This window comes from Tachysurus vachellii, chromosome 11 (genome assembly GCF_030014155.1).
Source record: "Tachysurus vachellii isolate PV-2020 chromosome 11, HZAU_Pvac_v1, whole genome shotgun sequence".
Taxonomy (NCBI): Eukaryota; Metazoa; Chordata; class Actinopteri; order Siluriformes; family Bagridae; genus Tachysurus; species Tachysurus vachellii.
Window position 1 is genome coordinate 22,593,639 of NC_083470.1, and position 15,661 is coordinate 22,609,299.

Consider the following 15,661-nt stretch of genomic DNA (forward strand, 5'->3'; position numbering starts at 1 on the left):
TGAAAGTGGATATCCAGAGTGTTGCTCTTATAGTTTGTGTGGTAAAAAACTGTACGTGTTCCCCTTCCACCAAGCCAACTTCCTCTACCTGTAAGAAACACCCGTTTAAAAACCCTCTGTGCACACACTGCCCCCACCTGGTGACAGCCCAAAATGCATTCACAAAATTGGCTCCTACAGGTAACACTACGTCATGAAGGACTGAAATCCTGCAGGGCCTGCAAGGTCCCCCTGCTCCAGACAGCACATGTACAGTACAGTACAGCCCTGTCTGAAGTTTGCCAATGAACATTTGAATGATTCAGAGGAGAACTGGGTGAAAGTGTTGTGGTCAGATGAGACCTAAATCGAGCTCTTTGGTATCAACTCAACTCGCCGTGTTTGGAGGAGGAGGAATAACACCGTCAAATATGGAGGTGGAAACATTATGCTTTTGGGGTGTTTTGAGGACAACTTCACCACATCAAAGATGGATGGGGTCATGATGGGGTTAAATCTTGGGTGAGAACCTCCTTCCCTCAGTCAGGATATAAAACTAAAATAAAAAAAGGTACTTTTTTCCACTTGTTTCTCTGTAATCTTTGTGAAAAGTCAGTATTTTAAGCATCTACTGTATGTTCCATTCGTTCGTAACCCAGGTAGAACCTTATATCACGTCCGCAGTGTACAGAAACGTCACGTCTCAGGCTTCATATACACGTGAGCAATGATGTTTTGGATGAAAGCAAAAAGGCCCCATTTGCCACATCTAGACAGGTCAAGCGTAATAATTATTTATAACCACAATTATAATAATAATAATAATAATTCATATAATAATGAATCTAAAATCTGTTTGAATGACTACAAATGATTAAACCTTAACACAACAAGGTAAGTTCAGAAAATGAATGTCTCCTAGAAGTGTAACAAGTGTACCACATTGCAAAAATTGGATGATGTTCATCTTAGAAATATATAATTCACATCATGGAAATCAGCATTCTATTTGTTATTCATTATCATCCGTTGCAATTGTACTGTTTGAACACAGAAGATCCCAATCTGCACAACCCATGGAATTTAAATATATGTAGAGAGAGCTGAACGTTAGCTCTGCATCACAATGACTCATAAACATTATACTGTACGTTATATGGTTACACAACCATGTTATAGTCATTAAAAAGCCTCCTTAAGTACATTTCCGATGCCGCCAGTCCCATGGCACTGTGAACTGCAGTGCCTAAGAAAGTGGTGGAGGAAACCTGGCATTTTAGATGACTTTGGAGCTCTATTTCCTGTAAAAATGATGCCTCCGGTGCTGCTCTTAGACCTCTCACAGACCCCATTTTTTACAATATTAAACCACTGGTTTCTGCATTTATTTGATTTAGTTTTCAGTTGTTAATTAGATTTAGTTTTATACTGACAATAATACATTCTTTTTCATTGTTGTGATTCAGAAATTCTTAAGTCTTCCTTAATTATCTCTTCTTTTTTTTTTTAAATATTCAGAAATTCAAATTGAATGTAATTGTGATGTCAGTATCACAAATCGATTTACATCATTGTTACAGCATTACAGTGTTAGGGCAGACTTTCTACATCTCTTACTCCAAACTCTCAAAATACTGTACAGGATTTCCTGTGATTTTCTGTAATGACTTTAGTTCTCTTTTTAATTCTCTTCCAGTATTCCAACTCTTCCAGTTTCAGTGTAGCATTTGCTCTCTGAGGGTGCTGGGTTTTGATTGAGGATTTCAATTCCGAGCCAGAAGCGTTCACAGGAGCGTTATTAGAAAGGCTCTGGTGTGAGAAATTTAGTAGAAATGGAATTATATTTTTGGTCAGGCTACCAACAGACATGTCATGTGTCTTAAAGTACCGTCTGTCTTGTTCTGTGCATCTACCCGTAACCACTCCACATTGTTTTTTGCTTGTGGCATAAACTCCTCTAAATGGGTTTCATCGGTTTCATTGTGTGTCAGAGCACCACGCTGGCAGCGGTACAGTTGTTGCCGGGTATCCCAATCCCAATTCGTCTGTGGCATGTGAACATCTTTCGCAGCTCTGCTCGAAAGCGATCGTGAAGCCATGCGTACAAAAATGGGTTACAGCAAGACGAGCTCATGGCGCACAGGTGGCACAGCAGCTGAATAAGCAGAAAGTAGCGCTTGTCAATCAAGTCGATATCAATGTCACGGAGGACGTTGAAGACACTAATAGGCAGCCAGCAGACTGCAAACGCTGCCACCACCAATGTCACTAGTCGAAAGGTTTTGCGCTTTCGTGCCCGCTGTGCCTCCGCTTGGCTCTGCGTGTGGTGTCCAGGCACCACACAGTTGCGGAGCTTGACAGATATGCGCAGGTATGAGATGCAAAGTGCAGAGAGCGGGAGGACGTACGTGATGAAGAGTGTGCTATAAGCATAGGCAAGACGCTCACGCTCCTGCCCCATCCAGAATTCCTCACAAATGGTGAAGCCTTCATCTCTAAACTCCACGTGGTATGTGTGGGCCACAGCTGGAGCGACCAGGCCACAGGATAGGATCCAGATGCCGGAGAGTAGATAAGCACAGGCCAGGACTGAGATACGTTTCTTCAGAGGGTGCACCGTAGCATAGTATCTAAAGGGCAATAAAAACATTTTTTTTACATTTTTAAAAATATGTGCAGTTAATACAGACAAACTACTTCCTATCTCTATTTAGTTTAAATAGCTTTCATTTAAAATCCTCTGTCTCATTTATAAACAGTAATGTGCCTAAAATCTCATATGCTTATTCTTCAACAAAGATTAGAGGTTATTCTTAAAATGTAGTAGGTGCATTAATGCTATAAACCCCAGCATTAATGTTTTAGACCTAGACCTCATGGGGTCTGGTTTTATTCCTCACTCCTACATATATGTACCTTTTTTATTAGTTTTATTGTAGTTACTAAACGTTTCATATAGGAGCTGAACTATATGCTTTATGAGGAATGACAAAAAAATAAAATGGGATGGAAGTACGTGAGTTTTAAAGGTATGTCACATGTACTGTATGTTTTAGATTAGATCAAATTTAGGTCAGTAATAAACATAAGTAATAAGAGTACATAAGTAATAACCCCCCTATGTAAAAGACACCCCTTTACTTGTATTGATGTTCAGTGCTCCGAGTATTTGCATTGTGATATGTATTTAGATTTTTTTTTTTAACCCCAAAAACACAAACAAAAACACAAAAAAATGAGAATGAGATGGTTCTTTTTTTTAACCATCTATCATCTCTTCTAATGATATCAGGTGTTTATGTTAGTCTAAGTTAAGTCTTATCTAAATCACTGTGACCCTGACCAGTCACTTAATAAAGATGCTGTAAATCTGGGGTGTCTGACTCACTCCCTTTTTTGTCTAGTCTCACACAGATGCCCTGTAAACCATTCTGGTGAGCTTAAAATGAATAGTGCACCTCCTACTTGTATCTGCATTTGATAAGTATAATCTATTCATTCCCATTAATGTAGTTGGTTCTGGCGCTTTGAATAAAATAATACTCCTGGAAGAAGTCTGAAGGTTTCCCTCATGCCCAGGAGGATGGGCATGTGAGAATATGACAATATGAGAAGTGTGTGCTGAGTTCTAACCAGCTGTGAATGCAAAAAACCTTGAGATATTTTCCAGTGGCTATATTGTATTTCTTGTTAGCATTGAGCATTTCTTTGAGACTTTAACTGTGAATGGATCTAAAAATGGACATTTATTCTAATAATGACATGTTTCTCATTTACTCTCATACATCTAAACAACTGCCACTTACCTGTCCACCCCAATTGCTGTTAATGTGAACACTGACACATACACAGTCACTGGCTGTATAAGGAACACCAGATAGCACATGAATTTCCCAAACACCCAACCGCGAGGGTTGAAGGCGTACGCCAGGGTGAATGGCACACAGGTGGCACACATCAACATGTCCGAGAAGGCCAGGTTCCCGATGAAGAAATTCGTTACATTGTGCATCTTCCTGGTCTGGCAAATGACATAAAGCAGTAAATAGTTCCCAAAAACTCCCACTAGTACAACCATCATATAGCAAGGAATGATAAGAAGTTTGTAAGATTGGAGCAATTCCACCCCAACAAACTGTGGACTGCGTTTCGTCGAGCCATTCCCTGACTGCACGGCCACCTCGTATATCCGACCCGTGCTGGCGTTCTCTGAGGTGATGTTGCCCAAGAAGCAAGAGGTCATGGCTTCACTCTGCCAACCACTGCCGCTGGCCTCCATGCTTGAAAGCAGTTTCACTGGCCTAAGAGTTGGAGAGAAAACAATTCGTTAGCCAAAACTTTACAACCTGAGAGCATGTCTGTCCTTTTCAGAAATCACAGATGGCTCTGGAAACCCCAGAGGAGATAGCAAAACAGTTGGTTGTGTCCTGAGTGGGCGAGTGCTGTCGAGTGCTAATGCAGTTTGTGCAACAATGATGCATGAATTTTGCCACCTTATTTCATTTTTTTGAACAGATGACAGGAAATATGTGTAGAGAGACATTTTGAATGCACTGAGATAGTTTTAAGATTCAGCAGCATACACTGATGTGTTCATCTTCCAACTTAAGACCTAGGTGTGAAAATCATTAGCTCATAACAGATTGTAAGACACTGAAAGACGTCAGACGCACTCGTGCTTGTTAGTCTCGTTTAGATATATAGCATGAAGCAAAAATCATGCCATATACTCAACATCAGCATACACTGGGGAATTTTTGTGTGTGGCTATATCCTTGATGCATAAGCAAATGGCTGGCTCATTCTATCCCACTCTATTACAAAATGAGCAACTGGCAGATTAAGTGAATCTCCAGTCTGTAAAATCATACAACTGTTAACAAATAAGTTTTCTTCCATTAGTGACTTCAATTTAGTTCAACTGGTAAAGATAAGAACTGTTGAGTGTTATTTGCATATTTTAAGGTAGCACATGGAATATTTTTTGTTTTAAAGGGTTTATTCGCATTTATTTCACCTTGGAATCGAGGTAAAAACACTTTAAAAACACTGTCTGTGTGCTGTTATAGGAAAGTAATCTTGGCAACACACAAATCTTTGAAGTATTGTCCTATAATGCATGTCACAAAAGAAGGACATGACATCATGCTTTTTATCCATTTATAGTTACATTTAATTTCCTGTGTTGGAAACTGTTAATAACATTTTAGAGCTGTACTTGTGCTCACACTGGAGACTCCTTCTCCTTCGAGAAAACTACTGTATATCAGCAGATACATAGCGCTTCCTCTATAGAGTTGTTACTATTGAAATGATACTGTATCACAACAAATACATAATTAAAACCTCTAATTTTCCTTAATACTGTCAGATCTGCTGCTGTATTGTCAACTCTGAATGATCAGAAACAAGAATATAGCAACATTACCAGACAATATAGTTTAGATGATTTCTTGTTAGCAATTTGTACAACACGATATACACGATATGATGTAACTACAACAGCTTCTTCGTTGTTATTTCTTTGTTTTATTCTGTCTACCTGTAACAGTGTGATGCCTTATGGTTTTATTGCATCTTGTCTGTCTACCCTGGTTTGGCCAGAGGCATGGTTTTTCTATTACACCCATTTCTCTCAATCACCTGTGCACAATATATGTTATTTGAAAAGTGCAATTGGATACATTTATTCTGAAGATGTTCAGTCTGATGAGTTGGTCTTGAGCACATTCTCTTGCAACATCTGACTCTCAGCCTTAGCCCTGGAAAGCCAAATAGCTTGCTATTGGTTTGAGAGTACAAGCGAGATAGACGGCTACATGAAACTTTTAAAAGTGCTCGACATCAAAAGATACTGAGGACACTTATTCCACCTTAAGGGGGTTTACATCACGCATGATTATGTTTACCAGGAAAAAATGCCTGACCTGTAGCTATTATTTCTCAGTAGGGCTTCAGTGGGCTTCCTCTGTCATCAGAGTCTGGCTTTGCCCTGATCTGCTTCTGAGGCCATGTTTTCTGAAAGGCTTATATTTTGCTCTGATCTCAAACTTGGTCATTTCCCATGGACATTCAGGGCCAAACGCTTTCATTCATTTTCAAATGCCTGCAGCAAAAAATGAATGAATTTCTTTTTCTTCATCCAAGCTTGTGAGGTTTATGATATTAAGTTATATTAGTCTAGAAGCTCTCTGCTGGGGTCAAAATTAATTGACATTAATTTTTAATTTTCGCTTCTACGATTAATTGTGCCCTTTTGCGCCGATAATTTCAACGAGCAGTATGCTGGACGCATTGTAATTAGATATCAGCCCTATGTACTTGCAGCACATCCGTTATGCTTTTAACTCCTGAACTGTGCAACTTATTTGAGGTCGCAAGGCCACTATGCTTTCTGGTCTTAATGACATTTACTCTTGGAAATAAACGTGTCTTTTTTTTTTTTTTTTTTTTTTAAATAGAGCTCATCAAACTGTGAGGTGTTGAAGCATAACACAATGAAGAAAGCAGGAAAAAAAAACAACTGTTTTATATTCACTGCATTCATTAGGACTTAATGTGATAGGTTGTTAAAGCTGATGTAATGTGAAAAAGACTTTGTCTCAGTTGGGTTCCTTCTAGGATATAATACATGAATGAATTTTGAATGTGTCTGCTATTGCTTGCATACAAAGAACGCTGGTTAAACTACACCCCACAGGTTTCCACAGATTACTAATAATTGCATCCTGTTAAAATACTAAATAACTACACATTTAAAGACTGGAGTGTGTATATCATTTACATATGCAAATATAAATATGAAAAGAAATGGTGTCTTTTTTCTGCAGATAGCTTTTTTTTCCACTTGGTACCAAAGCGTAAAATGTTCCTACATTGTTGTAACATATTGTTTTAATATAACACACACATATAACACAACAAAATGAAGCTGGGAAGCAATCAGATTTTCCAATTTACTAGCTGATGGCTTCTTTATAGCATTATATATCAGTCAACACTTCCTCAGCATACTGTATGCCCATTTACAGGTTCTGCATTTCCTGTCTTTATTTCCAGTCATATTTGTCCTTACCAACAGGACAACTCCAACTCCAGTGACTCATCCTGGGAGAGTCAATAAAATAATTTAGACTGAGAAAGGCAGGTCATGTGACTAAACTATAGGCAGTGTGATCATCCATGTGCTACAAGCGTTTTCATGCTATAATGACTGCGCTGCAGCAAATGTTGGTTAGAAATTCAAGTAGTTGATTGACAGTGCTGCAATACAAGCATTTTTCTTTTTGATTTGTTATTATATGTAAAATACTGATTCAAAAATTCAGCTCAGAAAGTCACCTTTCTTAATAAATGTTTTGTCAGACGTGCTTTTTCTTCACTCTTAGTGTGCTTTGACAAGCTGTTCAATTCTAAGATGAGAGTCCTTTCATTTATCTATAAAAAATAACCTGTTCAGTGAGCAGATGAATTATAGGAGATTTCTTAAAAAAGAATTCATTAATTAATTGATTTTAGTCATTGCTTAGATTGGGCAGGGCTGCGGTGGCTCCAGAGCTTTTTCCCTAAACAACAGTGAGCTGGAGACCAATCACACACACACACACACACACACACACACACACACACACCAATTGCCATTTTATGTTATCCCACTTACTGCCATGTTTTTGGGACCTGTGAAGAAACCACAGCACCCAGAGGAGACTCATGCTGACATTGTAGAACATGTGAAACTCCACATGGAGAGGAACCTGGACTTATGATCAAACCCAGGACCCAGGGCTTCTGTCAAATGCTGTAAATATAAATGTAAAACGATACCAACTGCACTACGCTACTACACAATTACCAACATTATTATCTGAAAATACGAGCTCCTCTCTGTAACTGGCAATTGTGTGCAAGATCTGGTAACTATATGTAAATGCAGCCCACCAGTGTTCACATTTACTGCATGGAGTGTTGGCAGTCTGCTCATGCATTAAATCTGGAATAGGTACGGTAAAAGTCTAAGTGATTCTGTGATGTTTATACGAATTCTGGCATAGCCAAACTGTGCTGTAATTTTTATTTTATTACTTGAAGCTAAATTTAAGTAATAGATTTAAAACTAAATCCAAACCCTAACCCTAACCTTTTATTTTATCATCTATAAAAGCTCTAAATGGAATACAATTCGCATTGGCATGGCTCAGATCATATGAATAGTTTTGGGACAGGACAAAAATGTGACGTTTGCCACTTGTTTTTCCTGGAATTGAATTGTTTTCCTGAATTGCGTATATATACACTCACTGAGCCTTTTATTAGGTTTCACGTCTGTCAGCTAAGAACGGAACGCTGAGGCTGCATTGGGCACATGGACACCAAAACTGAACAGCTGAAGACTGGAAAAGTGTACCCTGGTCTGATAAATATGGATTTATGCAAATGGTAGGGTCAAAATGTGGTGAATCCATGGCCCTAAACTGCCTTGTGTCAGCAGTCCATTCTGGCGGAGGTGTGCAGTGGTGTGGGGAATAATTTTTGGCACACTTTGGGTCTGTTAATACCAATCAATAATCACATAAATGCCACAAACTTCTTAAATATTTTTGGTCACCATGTGCATCCTTTCATGACCACAATTTACCCATTTTCTTTTGGCTACTTACAGGACGATGACTGAATGCACCATGTCACAAAGCAAACCGGGATTTACATTCAGGAGAACACTTTTGGGATGTGGTAGCGTGGGAGATTCACGGCATGAAAGTGCACCTGGAAAACATCGACCAGAATCTCAAAGGAATTTCCCGGCATCTTGTGCAATTTAGGCCATGAGGAAGTGAAGAATATATATAATCATGATCATTTCTCACCCACTGAGCATGTTAGATTCATGTTTTTAGAGGCAGTTAATATTACTGCGGTTCCCAGAAACTTGGTCTATATCAGCTGCGTGTGTGTCTACACCAGGGGTTTGGGGGCATTTAATGAGAATTAGAATTAAATCACTATTATAAGCTTTACAAGTTATTACAAGCCATACCTCACTGAAACAGAGATGGCAGATACATAGTCACTCACATTTTCACACTACAGTACAGTATATCGAAGACGTTACGTGGTTGTTCGAGTTTGATTTGTGGATGATATCTGGTTTTAATTAACACATGAAAAATAGAGTACACAAACGGATTCTTACACAGATTAGAGTTATCTAATATGATAGCTATAGCTGTCAACCATAACCAAGAAAAATGACTTTATAAAATCAGTGTTTAATTAGGAGTTACCAACGAGAATTAATTAAATAAACAAACAAATAAATAAATAAAACCGATGAGAATTAATATATATATATATATATATATATATATATATATATATATATATATATATATATATATATATATAAATAAACCAATGAGAATTAAATAAATAAAAACATGCAAATAAATAAATAAATAAACCAATGAGAATTAAATAAATAAAAAACATAAATAAATAAATAAACCAGTGAGAACTAAATAAAAACATGCAAATAAATAAACCAATGAGAATTAAATAAATAATAATAATAAAAATAAATAAATAAATAAAAATATAATTTATGTCAGCAGGATATGTACTGTAACAGCTTTGAAAGAGATGACATGTAAGTAGAGTTTCACAAATTATGGCTAATAATTCTGAACAATAATCAGCCACAGCTACAGTTACTAATTACTAATCATTGGTGGTGAATTAAACCTGCGTTCTAATTGGTTCTTAACATTATCAGTTAGTTCAGTGGCGCAGAAACATAACATAGTCTTTATAGTCAGCTTACCTGGTGATATTCCGTCACAAATTTCCTCTAAAACCAGATAAACAGTGTTTGACTCGCCCTGATGTGGCTTTCATTGCTTTCCGTGCCGCTCGCGCTTATTGAGAGCTGCGCGCGCGTGCTCGCCCCGCTTAGGATTCCCGCTTTGAGCGCGAGGCTGGAGGCGGAGTCTCAGAGCCTCGCGCGCGGCCACTGCGGATACACGTGGGAGCAGGTCTGTAAGGATAAAACATTAACTATTAATTTTAACTAAACGATAAATAATCTACAAAATGAGTTTAAAGACAAACGAAAAATGGAAAGATAAATGCAAGTCAACAGAAACGAGTAAACTAATATATGAAATCAAAATGTTATTATTATTATTATTATTATTATTATTATTATTATTACTATCATTATTATTATTGTTATTATTATTATTATTATTATTATTTATGTTATTATTGTTGTTGTTATTATTAATATTATAATTATTGGTATTATTGGTATTAATGTTGTTATTATTATTGTTGTTGTTGTTATTATTATTATTATTATTATTACTATCATTATTCATTCATTCATTCATCTTCTACCGCTTATCCGAACTACCTCGGGTCACAGGGAGCCTGTGCCTATCTCAGGCGTCATCGGGCATCATGGCAGGATACACCCTGGACGGAGTGCCAACCCATCACAGGGCACACACACACACTCATTCACTCACGCAATCACACACTAGGGCCAATTTTCCAGAGATGCCAATCAACCTACCATGCATGTCTTTGGACCGGGGGAGGAAACCGGAGTACCCGGAGGAAACCCCCGAGGCACGGGGAGAACATGCAAACTCCACACACAAGGTGGAGGCGGGAATCGAACCCCGACCATGGAGGTGTGAGGCGAACCTGCTAACCACTAAGCCACCGTGCCCCCCCTACTATCATTATTATTATTATTATTATTATTAATGTTATTATTATTAGCAGTAGTAGTAGTAGAAGTAGTTTTCTTAGTTCTTATTTATAAGTGCTCAGAACACTATTTTCCATTAAGCATCTATCACAGGTCACTTTTTACATTAAAATATTAACCTTTATTCAACAGGAAGTTGCATTATCCAGTTCTCCTGAGGATCATGGGAAGAAGAAAAGTAAGCTCTTGTTCTTTTCTCTTCTTTACTCTCAAAACTATTGCAATATAGACTTTGTACAAACCTTTACTGAAATTATGGCTAAATTATTTATTTTTTTAAGGCAACTTATTAGCATAATGCCCTGAAGGTCATTGAGTCATTAACATGCTTTAGATGCTAGATAAGCACATATCTGCATTTGCACATTTGCATATCTGTGAATCCTTTGCCAAAAACAAAAAACGAAATTCGTGTTACTAGGAAAATACAAAATACAGCTTATTATCAGGAAAGAAACTCTGCAAATATGAGATTGCTGAAACCTGAAGATTGGTCAAAACAAATTTCAATGGTTAATGCAATGTTAAAGTTTCAATGCCACCCCAACTGTAGAAAAAACATATACATTTTTCCCTCCCAACAGGAGACCTTGTGTGAAATAAAATAATCGAATTAAGGTCTCAATTTATGGTCTATCTTGTAATAATATACAACAAATGACCATGTTTCTGCCTGACCACACACACACATATATATATAGGATAGAATGTGTCTATAAGATAATAAGGAAGGAAATGGTGAGAATATCCCATGTATCATTCTCACTATAAACTGTTCGACAGGTCCTCCGATTAGCTAAAGCTGCTTGATTACTGAAAATTCTCTTGTTGAGTCAATGCCTATTGACCCGTTTTACATTCACCTGATTAGCACCGAACCCGTGGTGGTTATGACAAACTCTAATTGTTGTCTCTACATAAAAGCCTACTGGAGACATTTAATTAGTCACAGCTCGATTGAATCATTTTCTGCTCAGTATGCACAGTACACATTTTCTCCTCAGATAATTTGAGGATTCCTCTTTTGATGAATATAGTGCCATCGCTCCAGTTCCTTCTCATGTAAGAATGAGCGAGCTTGATAGAAAGTTGTCACTGAAAGTTAATCACTTTTCCTTTGCTTTCAACAGTCAGAGAAAGACTTGCCTCGAGGGTGAGAATCCGCAGGTTAAGCTAGGTTAATCAGTGTTTGCTACTGAAATGACACAGGACAAAAGAGCCTACGTGCTGGTTCTTCAGAACTTGTTTGCTATGGTTAAAGCTTATCTTTAATTTATACAGAGTGAAGTACCTGTATTACATTGTTGTGTTGTAATTCACCCTTGAATAATTCATGAGATTTGTCTGACTTATTAGTGTGAATAAAGCAATTTGTTTATCTGACAGCTGCCTCAGTGCCATGGAATCTCAATCTACATACTTTGGTGACACGAGGCTTGAATTATACATGTACAAATAACAGTGCATGATATATAGTACCCTTAATACTAGATTATAAGAGTTACATGTTTTCATGTGTGTTTCATTCAAGAAAATTTAGGAAAGACAGCTAAACCTATTATTAGACTATACTTTTGTAAAAAAAAAAGTTGTCTTTTATGCAGCATTTCACGGTAGCATGGAAAAAAAAATAATAACAGTGAATTAAGAAATACAAAAAAGCAATAAATGTACTGGTTAATTTTTTACCTGTACATTTATTGCATTTTTTTTATTCTTCATTTTTTTCATTCAATTTGTTGGAGTCCCTAAAGTACATAAAGTTGAGAGCATTTTTACTGTGTAGCTCAGTAAGAAACATTTTATGCTGTACTCCTGGAGACTCCAATTTGTGTCTGAACTTGTTTTTCTTGAACATTTCTGTTTATTCATATTCGGTTATACATCTATAACCTAAAGTTCAAATAGTACACCATGATAAACAAATTACAAATTGTTACACCATTCATGTTGTTTTTTCTTTGTGCAAATCTTAGCTAGATTAATTTTGCTTCATAAAATCGAGGTTATACAGTAGATATGTATCCTTTGAAAAAGTTGACTACTGTTAAATGATTACATTTAGAAAATAAACTAGAATTTGATTCTAGTTGCTCAGCTGAACAGTTGTGTCAGATTTGTACTTTATTCTAGTGAAGCATAAGGGGATAGATTTTACTTTTAGATGAGAAACCTAATAAACAGCCTATTAGAAACAGCAATGTGGTAAATTTTAAAGTGAAATCGAACAAATTGGATATTATTTAAATATACAGTGTACTTTCAAGACACACTGCTGGACTTTGCCTCAATCTAATAATTATCCTGGTATGTTTGGTTCAGCAAGGTGGAAATTTTAAATGGCTTTTGTCCTCTGGTTGCATGTTCATATTCGTTCATTAGAGAGATCTTCTTTCCTTCATGACTCATTTTATTTTAGTATAAAATTGCTAACATGCACGGTTTATAAATTTGTCATTCTTTTACTTAAAATGTCTATAATTGGTGCCAATGGAACTTTTTGATTACAGTGTTAAAGCATGGGATTTCTTTGTTATTAATAATAAAAAGGACATAATAACTTAATGCGCCTGAGGTGCTGTGAGTCATGCAGCCAATCTTCTATCAGATCTAGTGCTGTGTGAAGGGTGTCAGGGTGGAATTAACGCGTGATTCAGACACATACAGTATGTCATACACCAGCTTAAATATATCAAACATCATCCAGTCCCATTTTTTCTCCATTAATATCAGTTAATTAGGTTTGACAATAAAAGAGAAAAAGAATCATTATGGTCTATAATGCAAAAGTGTTTAGGCATGATGGATTTTTCTTGCTAATTAGTTAAGCCATTTTTTTATTTGTTCTGGAGTTCAGTGAGAGAGTTCATAGATTGAGACCTTGACATGGTGAATGGGCTTGAGTACTGTGAATTTAATGCTTAAAAAAATCGTCCTTGGTGAATAGACCTGAGGCTGAGGGTGGAGTCCTTAAGTCCCTCATGGAAACGATAAAAAGCTATTATTATTAGTGTTGCTAGGTAGCAAGCAATGCCAGTAAACTGTACTGTAAGTGAATAATGAAATTTATCATCTTGATACATCAACATTTTCCCAATGTTGGCTTTATTTAATATTACTATACAAAAGTATTCCAGTGTAACCTGGATAGGCAGAGATGGTGGTTAGTCATGGGACATTTCCAATTTTTAATTAATTAATTAATTAATTATTTTTTACAAACGATCCAAATTGTTTTTTTTTTTTTTTTTTTGAGCATTGAAATGAACTTATCTGAAGTACTCAAGATATAACAGTGCTTTTCACAATACACTTCTCCGCTTACCAACTGATCCATTATAACTGCTGATTATTTGAGGGACTGAGATTTGAGATCAGAGCAAAAAAAAAGAAGAAGCTTTTTTTGATAATAAAGCCAATAAAATGAGAGATTTAACTCTCTGCTGCTCTAAAGAAAAATTTATCAGAGGGAAAAAAAGCTTTTTTGATAATAAAGCCAATAAAACGAGAGATTTAACTCTCTGCTGCTCTAAAGAAAAATTTAATGATATGCTTTGAATTGACATTGAGTTTTTATTATTTGTTAGGATTTTTTTTGTCCTCACACTTTTATCCACATACTGTTAGCTGGATAACAGAATATGTCAGTGATTGTTTGGTATGGTAACTTTTTCCTTTCAGAGGCAATATAGCAGCCACAATGACAGTCACGACATGCTCATGCTCACAGGGTTCAGCATCATTGTGGTTCTAACCTTCATCCATTACTCACACATCAGACATTCTCAAAAACGATGGGCATATACATGTACGGCTGTCTCAATAACATACAGACATGTAGGAATTTTTTACTTTTCTATATTCTTATGTGACCTGATTTAACTTTGCGAATGGCCATATTGAAAACAAGCAGCTTGGAGGACATAACACCTAAATAGATGAACTCAGTCATTTTCACACACACACACACACACACACACACACACACACACACACACACACACACACACACACAAACAAACATATCACAGACCATCACAGACAGCTGTGTATTAATATTCATTAGTTTCCTGCAAAAATCTGATAAACCAAGTGAACATTTGCGATCATTTTAGATGTTTGCTTCAAGGTTGCTCTTTCTTTTGCTGTTTTCCTTCACTACTGTTTTCCTTCACTGCTATCTGTTCTACACTATAGAAGCAAAAATCTGCTTTAGATTTTCTTCCACTTTCAAATGAACTTAAATTCATTAACTATGAATAAGTCACAGATACCAGCAGAAAGGATCGCTGTCTGCGGCAGCGATGATTTCATGTTTTTTTAACATTAAATTCATTAAACAGAATATTATGTATGAATCTAATCACAGTCGGTTCGACGCCTAATTATATAGAGGCCAATATAATTAGAAAAGTAGAGTCAAAGGAATTCTTTACTCCAGTCCAAAAGGCTGAAATAATTTCATTGATCTCATCTTCAGACTCTGCGGACTCGATCCAATTTCTCAAAGACCCTTTCTCAAAGAATTGACTAGCAGACACGATCAAACTGCTGTTAAAAATAATAAACTATGTGTGTATTCCAATACTGAACTTGACTCCTGCCAGCTTTCATTCTGCAAGCCAATTCTAACCTTCAAACTTTGTAGCTCATCAAATAAGAAATCTTTCAGTCATGCATCTTCTCAGAACATTCATTCATTCATTCATTCATCTTCTACCGCTTATCCGAACTACCTTGGGTCACGGGGAGCCTGTGCCTATCTCAGGCGTCATTGGGCATCAAGGCAGGATACACCCTGGACGGAGTGCCAACCCATCGCAGGGCACACACACACTCATTCACTCACGCAATCACACACTAGGGACAATTTTCCAGAGATGCCAATCAACCTACCATGCATGTCTTTGG

General features: G+C 36.8%; 1 protein-coding gene across 1 annotated transcript; it reads right to left on the bottom strand.

Annotated features, from left to right (window-relative positions):
- Window positions 1–1,966: 1,966 nt before the first annotated feature.
- prlhr2a (prolactin releasing hormone receptor 2a) lies at window positions 1,967–9,910 on the bottom strand. Its single transcript, XM_060882018.1, has 3 exons — window positions 9,797–9,910; window positions 3,786–4,280; window positions 1,967–2,609 (listed from the first exon to the last, which is right to left on the bottom strand). The coding sequence occupies exons 2-3, from the start codon at window positions 4,256–4,258 to the stop codon at window positions 1,967–1,969; spliced, it is 1,116 nt and encodes a 371-aa protein (XP_060738001.1). The 5' UTR covers window positions 4,259–4,280; window positions 9,797–9,910.
- Window positions 9,911–15,661: the final 5,751 nt, after the last annotated feature.

Coding starts and splice junctions, on each gene's coding strand:
- prlhr2a (XM_060882018.1), bottom strand. CDS start 4,258: ATGGAGGCCAGCGGCAGTGGTTGGCAGAGTGAAGCCATGACCTCTTGC. Junction 2,610..3,785: donor ACAGCAATTGGGGTGGACAG/GTAAGTGGCAGT, acceptor ATTGCCCTTTAG/ATACTATGCTACGGTGCACC.